Below are 7,540 nucleotides of genomic sequence, written 5' to 3'. Positions count from 1 at the left end.
GCTCCATACTGGGGCCTCAAGTCTCCATCCTTCCCATCTGGTCAACACCCCCTCTCTGTCTTGGCCGGAGTAGCTTCTCAGGAACCCAAATTGGACGATGAAGCTCCCCTGCTAAAAACTGGAGGTCAAAAGCCTGGGAGATAAGGGTTCCTCCTTCACCTGCAGTGGCCTTGGCCATCAGCCCAGCCCGGTCTGTGGATCCAGCCTTATCTAGGCCCCTCCTCCCTCACCCCACTCTCCAGCCTGCCAAACATCTCGTCCTTTGTTACCAGAACACATGCACTCACAGGCTCTCCACCTTTGCACTTACCATTCCCTCCTCGTAGAAGAGCCTTCCCTCCTTATCCTTCCAGCAAATTCCTGCTCAACCTTCAAGGCCCAGCTCAAAGGTCTGCTCCTGCATGAAGCCCTGTCTCACCCCCCGGTTCAGTCCACACAGGCTGCCATCATAGGCCTACCATAAACATTTATTTCTCACGGTTCTGGAGGCTGGATGCCCAAGGCCAAGGCCAAGTTGCCAGCACCGTCAGGTTCTGCCGAGGGGCCTCTTCCCCTCTTGCAGACAGCCACCTCCTTTCTGTGCGCGCCCATGACATTGTTCTTCTGATAAGGCCACCAATCCTATCAAATTAGGACCCTACCCATATGACATCATCTCACTTTAATGACTTCCTAAAAGCCTTATCTCCAAATACAGTCACATGGAGGGGGTTAGGCCTTCAACATAGGAATTTAGGGCAGGGACACAGTTCAGTCCATAACACCTCCCCAGACAAATCTGATCTCTGCCTCCTCCACAGCGCCACCTTGTTCAGGGCGGGAAGTCTCTTCATCATAGCACATCCACCCTTGATTCCCATTTGTGCCTCCTGTGCATTTGATGAATGAATGAAGTCCCATCCCCTACTCCTTCTGTCTCCTCCTTCCTCCCAGCAGCCTCTGTGTGACAACTTATGAGTCTCTCCCACTGTCCCAGTTCCCAGAGGCACAAGCCACCTTCTCACGCATCACTGGGCTCTTGGCACCCTGCACAGGGCAGGCTCGGGTGGGCGAATTCTGGTTCAATTGTAGGAGGACCTGTGGCCCCTAGGGTTGGAGACCCCCAGGCCGGGAGCCCCACTCCTTGCCACTGTCGCCCCCACACATTCATCAGCCCGCTATTGGACCAAGTCTTATTCCCATTACTGAGGTTTCTTCCAGTCCTACCCAGCAGAGTTCCCGATCTCCGGGCAGGCAACAGCAGCTGTGCAAAAAAGGCCAGACATCGCCTTCGTCCCACAACTCCACAGGCCGGGAACCGTGCATGTATAGAGGCGTTTCTTTGTTCCTAGCTAGGAAAAGCCATTAGTTTTAGCACTGCAGAAAAACATGCAAATCGCTCTGGGTGTTTTTTGATTTCCGTCCAGGTCTCCCTCCACAGGTGGATGGTATATGAATGGGTCCTGCATTTGGCTCAACAAGCAGCTCTTCGGCTCACATCGGGTTATTTATTTAACGTATCTGGTTTTTACTCCCTCCCGTCCAAAAGCGTCAAGCTAAAAATATCTTGTTTATGAGCTCTGGACCGAAAACGAAGCAGTTGGGCTATTAATCACTGGGACTATGTTGAATAGGAACTTGATTAAAGCGCAGTGTGCATTGCCCAGAAGAAACCGCTTCTTTACTGCGATCGTCGTGGAAGCTCAGGGCTCTCCAGCGGTGTTTTTAGCTGCGCCCCCTCAGGGGCTCCTGGGCGGGTCGTGGCGCCTTGCCAGGTCTTCAAGAAGGCCACAGGTCCTCCTACAGCTGAAGGGGGTCTTCCCTCACCTGGAGGCAAGCGCGCCTCTAGCCAGGACCCAGACTGCGTCAGGCCTCAGAGCCAGTGGCGAAAGGCGGCGCAGGCAGGGGCAGGAGACACTTGAGGGCCCCCAAGACCCCATCTGGGCCCAGCTGACAGTCCGCAGCCCCCACCCCGGCCGCGGTAAAGAATGCGAGGGACGCACGTGGCCGGGGGTCTCGGTAGCAAGCTCCTTCCCCCGCCGCGGTGAAAGCGTTAGCGTGCCACACTCAAGGGGCCCCAGGGCCCAGCCGCCTCGGTCCCCAGGATCCCGGGGATCACAGCGCCCAGCGAACTACCGGGCAGAGTTCTTCCTGTGGGTGCTCGGACCTGGCGGCCCCGGCGGCCTGGACACCCTCGCTCCGGCCGTTGGCGCCCACCTGAATGGGGGGTGGGGGGAGGAAGCGGTGGCTTCGGGCCTCGCGGACTGCGGCCCCCGCCTCGGGATCCCGGCCCCAGAGTCAAGTTTGTCTCCTCCCTCGGTGCGCCCCTCCCCATGGTCGCCCCGGCGTCCAGCTCGGCTATTCCCGGAGCCCGCCGGTCCCTCAGGAAAAAAAATCGGCGACTCCACGCTGGGTAACAACGCCTGTCCCGCGCGCCTAGCAAGTCGCGCGCTCCGGCCTGGAGAAGTAATTATAAAGAAAGTTTTCCAGCCCGGGCGGATCCACCGGCCAGGTCCTTCAGGCTCCCGGGCCGAGGCCGCCTCCGCTCCCCGCGGGGTCCTAGCGCCCCGCGCGGCGCCGCCCGTGGGATTCCACCGTCCTCCGAGAGGTGCCTCTGCGCGGAATCACAGGGGTAGCCTGGAGATCAGAGCTAGGAGACGCAGAGCCACCGCGCTCCGGGTCTCTCCGCGCGTCCCAAACGGCCCCCCACCGGCCCCTGCCCGCCCCGCCGCTCTGCGCCGCAGCCTCCCCGGGACGCGGGTCCCGGACAGGCCTGGTTCTGGCTTTGAAAGAGAGTCCGAGCCACAGCAGCTCAAGACCAAGACTCCCCTCCGCCACCCACCCCTACCCCATGCAGCCTCGGGATACTCCTGGGCTCCCAGCCGTGGCAGAATGTGGGTGCCTAGGGGAGGCGGGAGGAGGGGGCCCCCGCCACCAACCACGAGGGCGCAGGGGCGACAGCTGGGCCGGGGGCGGAGCTTGGAGCGAGCGCCGCGGCTCTGCTGGTCGCGCAGGAGGCGGTGGGCGTTGCGCCGCGGCCTGCCTGAGGAGCGCAGCCCTGGGCCCCGCTTGTTCGCCGCTCCATCCCGGCCGCGCGCTAGGACCCAGCGGGCGCCGCGCCGCCGCCGCCCGGGGACAGAGGCCGCCTCGGACTCTAGGGGGCGACGCGGCCGCGGGGTATAAAAGCTGGGCCGGCGCGGGCCGGGCCATTCGCGACCCGGAGCTGCGCGGGCGCGGGCGAGTCGGGTCTCCGGGTGGGCGGCGGCGACGCCCCGCGCAGGCTGGAGGCCGCCGAGGCTCGCCATGCCGGGAGAACTCTAGCTCCCCCATGGAGTCGGCCGACTTCTACGAGGCGGAGCCGCGGCCCCCGATGAGCAGCCACCTGCAGAGTCCCCCGCACGCGCCCAGCAGCGCCGCCTTCGGCTTTCCCCGCGGCGCGGGCCCCGCGCAGCCTCCCGCCCCACCTGCCGCCCCGGAGCCGCTGGGCGGCATCTGCGAGCACGAGACGTCCATCGACATCAGCGCCTACATCGACCCGGCCGCCTTCAACGACGAGTTCCTGGCCGACCTGTTCCAGCACAGCCGGCAGCAGGAGAAGGCCAAGGCGGCCGCGGGCCCCGCGGGCGGCGGCGGCGGCGGCGGCGGCGACTTTGACTACCCGGGCGCGCCCGCGGGCCCCGGGGGCGCCGTCATGCCCGGGGGAGCGCACGGGCCCCCGCCCGGCTACGGCTGCGCGGCCGCCGGCTACCTGGACGGCAGGCTGGAGCCCCTGTACGAGCGCGTCGGGGCGCCGGCGCTGCGGCCGCTGGTGATCAAGCAGGAGCCCCGCGAGGAGGATGAAGCCAAGCAGCTGGCGCTGGCCGGCCTCTTCCCTTACCAGCCGCCGCCGCCGCCGCCGCCCTCACACCCGCACCCGCCGCCAGCGCACCTGGCCGCCCCGCACCTGCAGTTCCAGATAGCGCACTGCGGCCAGACCACCATGCACCTGCAGCCCGGTCACCCTACGCCGCCACCCACGCCCGTGCCCAGCCCGCACCCCGCGCCCGCGCTCGGCGCCGCCGGCCTGCCGGGCCCCGGCGGCGCGCTCAAGGGGCTGGGCGCCGCGCACCCCGACCTCCGCGCGAGTGGCGGCGGCGGCACGGGCAAGGCCAAGAAGTCGGTGGACAAGAACAGCAACGAGTACCGGGTGCGGCGCGAGCGCAACAACATCGCGGTGCGCAAGAGCCGCGACAAGGCCAAGCAGCGCAACGTGGAGACGCAGCAGAAGGTGCTGGAGCTGACCAGTGACAATGACCGCCTGCGCAAGCGGGTGGAACAGCTGAGCCGCGAACTGGACACGCTGCGGGGCATCTTCCGCCAGCTGCCAGAGAGCTCCTTGGTCAAGGCCATGGGCAACTGCGCGTGAGGCGCGCGGCTGAGGGACCGCCCTGGGCCAGCCTCCGGCGGGGACCCAGGGGTGGTTTGGGGTCGCCGGATCTCGAGGCTTGCCCGAGCCATGCGAGCCAGGACTAGGAGATTCCGGTGCCTCCCGAAAGCCTGGCCTGCTCCGCGTGTCCCCTCCCTTCTTCTGCGCCGGACTTGGTGCGTCTGAGATGAGGGGGCCAGGCGGTGACTTCTCCCTGCAAGGAGGGGAGAATTCTTGGGGCTGAGCTGGGAGCCCGGCAACTTTAGTATTAAGGATAACCTTGTGCCTTGGAAATGCAAACTCACCGCTCCGATGCCTACCGAGTAGGGGGAGCAAATCGTGCCTTGTCATTTTATTTGGAGGTTTCCTGCCTCCTTCCCGAGGCTGCAGCAGGCCCCCATGAGAGGAGGAGGGGAGCAGGCCCGTGGCAGGAGGAGGGCTCAGGGAGCTGAGATCCCGACAAGCCAACCGGCCCCAGCCGCTCCTCCGCGCCTGTCCTTAGAAATGGGGGGAAACATAGGGACTTGGGGCTTGAAACCTAAGGTTGTTCCCCTAGTTCTACATGAAGGTGAAGGGTCTAGTTCCACGCCTCTCCCACCTCCCTCCGCACACACCCCACCCCAGCCTGCTATAGGCTGGGCTTTCCCTTGGGGCGGAACTCACTGAGATGGGAGTCACCAGGTGACCAGTGGGAGCCCCCACCACGAGTTAGACCAGAAAGCTAGGTCGTGAGTCAGCTCTGAGGATGTATACCCCTGGTGGGAGATGGAGACCTAGAGATCTGGCCGTGGGCGGGCTTGGGGGGTGAAGGGCCACTGGGACCCTCAGCCTTGTTTGTACTGTATGCCTTCAGCATTGCCTAGGAACACGAAGCACGATCAGTCCATCCCAGAGGGACCGGAGTTATGACAAGCTTTCCAAATATTTTGCTTTATCAGCCGATATCAACACTTGTATCTGGCCTCTGTGCCCCAGCAGTGCCTTGTGCAATGTGAATGTGCGCGTCTCTGCTAAACCACCATTTTATTTGGTTTTTGTTTTGTTTTGGTTTTGCTCGGATACTTGCCAAAATGAGACTCTCCATCGGCAGCTGGGGGAAGGGTCTGAGACTCTCTTTCCTTTTGGTTTTGGGATTACTTTTGATCCTGGGGGACCAATGAGGTGAGGGGAGTTCTCCTTTGCCCTCAGCTTTCCCCGGCCCCTCCGGCCTGGGCTGCCCACAAGGCTTGTCCCCCAGAGGCCCTGGCTCCTGGTCGGGAAGGGAGGTGGCCTCTCGCCAACACATCACTGGGGCTGGGAGCAGGGAAAGACGGCTTGGTTCTCTTCTTTTGGGGAGAACGTAGAGTCTCACCGTAGATGTTTTATGTATTATATCTATAATATAAACATATCGAAAGTCAATGTCCGTGTCTTTTTAAAACCAGAAAGAAGCTACTTCCAAGGTTGTCTGTGGGCCAGGCCACATTTGTAAATAATACAGCATTTTCCCTGGCGGCAATCCTGACTTTCATGAGCTCTCCATCCACCCCCAGCCCCTCTTTACCCTAAGGGGGTGACTTACTTCCCCCAGGCAACACAAATAAATAGCAGAGGACAAGGCTCCAAACGGAGAGTGTCCAGAGCCTGAAGGCAGTCTCGGGGTCAGGAGAGGGGGCCTTCGAAGAGGTTAGGGGGCTGAGGCTTTGGCAAGGTCTTATCTGCCCCTGGGAGGAGGAGAGGGAGTCCTCTGCATGAGGGGCAGGCCCGGCTCAGCAGGCCTAGGCTCAAGGAGCCCTTTGTCCAGACTTCCTTCCAAATCACCTACAGCTCCAGCCCCGGCAGCCTCACTCACACCCACCGCAGCTCCAGCTTCCACCAGGATCCTCAGCCAGCAGGAATAGGCCTCCAGTGGTAGGACCCTCCAACCCTCTGCTCTTTCCCTAGACCATGTGGCTATACCCTACCCCTTCGAGGCCCAAAGGCAGCCTGAAGAGAAAGACCCCTCCATCCAGCCCTCCACACCTGCCCAGCCCCAGCTCTCACAGGAAAGGGGGCTGAGGCAGGCCTGCAACAGGGGTCTGGTCCTGCCCCACACACTGGCTATTCAAGAACCGCCCCAGCATCCACACTCCCCACTGCATTCATCCTGTACCCAGCAGGGGCCTGAGTGCTGGCGTGCCCCCAACTCCAATGAGCACCCTGTAAGCTCAGGCACTCCAGCACCCTCTTAGCAGCAGTGACAGCTAAACAAGGGAGGGCAGCCCTTATCCCTGAACTAACAAGGCCCGGGAGGAAGAGGCCCAGGAGGCTAATGGTGCTTTTCAAATTTTATCCTCTTGGAGGGTAAAAGATAAATTGCGCTTTTTTTTTTTTTTTTTAAACTCTGCACCGAGAGAAGGTTCACTGAGTGGCTTACTGTGTGTGCCAATGCGGGCTGGGGCATTTTCGAGAAATTACACATTCCTTTTACACTCTGGAAGTTCAGCTTTACCTGCTTGCGTGGTTAGCTGGCACCCCTTCCGGCCCCCTGCTCTGTCCTGTGTCTGGCCGCCTCCTCACCCACGGCCGCCCTTGGCAGAGGAGAGGCCACGAGCCCAGTGAGGAGGCGGCGCCTGCCCTGCCACCCTGGGAACAGAGGAGGCAGAGCCCCACCGCGTGCCCAGAGGCCTGGGGCAGGCCACAGCTTGCTGAGCCCCAGCAAACCCTCTGAGTTCAGTGCTAATTCCAGTTTTTCTTGTTTGAGGGGGCTGATCCCTGGCTTCCCCCTTTCCCCCCAGAACAGGTCCTAGGACGGGAGGGGGTGGGGCGACCCTCCTGTCCTCACTCCTTCCCCTCCTCTCTGCTGTGCCAGCCCACTAGGGGTTTCCTCTTTCAAAGCTGTCGGCTCCGGAAGGGATCTCTCCTACCCCGAGTCCTCCTGGTCCTGAGTTCCAGGGTGGGCTTTGTTAGGGACAAGACGGATCCAATCCCATCCAGCCCCAGGAAAGGGATGAGGAGGGCGAGGTCTCCAGGGTGGGCCAAAGTAGAGGGGAGGAGGGCCCTTTGGGCAGCATGGGGTGAACTTGCCCAGCACGTACCCCGTGCCCAGCCGTAGGGGCCTCCTGGGAACAGAGTCGCCCTTTGCCGCCCACCGCTTCCTGCAGGGTTCCTCACAGTTCCCCTCCTGACTGCGGCCTT

At 62.4% G+C, this 7,540-nt stretch overlaps 1 protein-coding gene and 1 pseudogene across 1 annotated transcript; one reads left to right on the top strand and one right to left on the bottom strand.

Moving 5' to 3' along the window:
- Positions 1-449: 449 nt before the first annotated feature.
- On the bottom strand, positions 450-3,284 carry LOC141409149 (uncharacterized; annotated as a pseudogene).
- Positions 3,188-5,785, top strand: CEBPA (CCAAT enhancer binding protein alpha). Its single transcript, XM_045379078.2, has one exon. It carries the CDS (start codon positions 3,308-3,310, stop codon positions 4,382-4,384), a length of 1,077 nt encoding a protein of 358 aa, XP_045235013.2. The 5' UTR covers positions 3,188-3,307; the 3' UTR covers positions 4,385-5,785.
- The last annotated feature ends 1,755 nt before the right edge of the window (positions 5,786-7,540 follow it).

This window comes from Macaca fascicularis, chromosome 19 (genome assembly GCF_037993035.2).
Source record: "Macaca fascicularis isolate 582-1 chromosome 19, T2T-MFA8v1.1".
Classification (NCBI taxonomy): Eukaryota; Metazoa; Chordata; class Mammalia; order Primates; family Cercopithecidae; genus Macaca; species Macaca fascicularis.
Note: the sequence above shows the minus strand (reverse complement) of the source record. Positions and strands in the feature narration are given on the sequence as shown.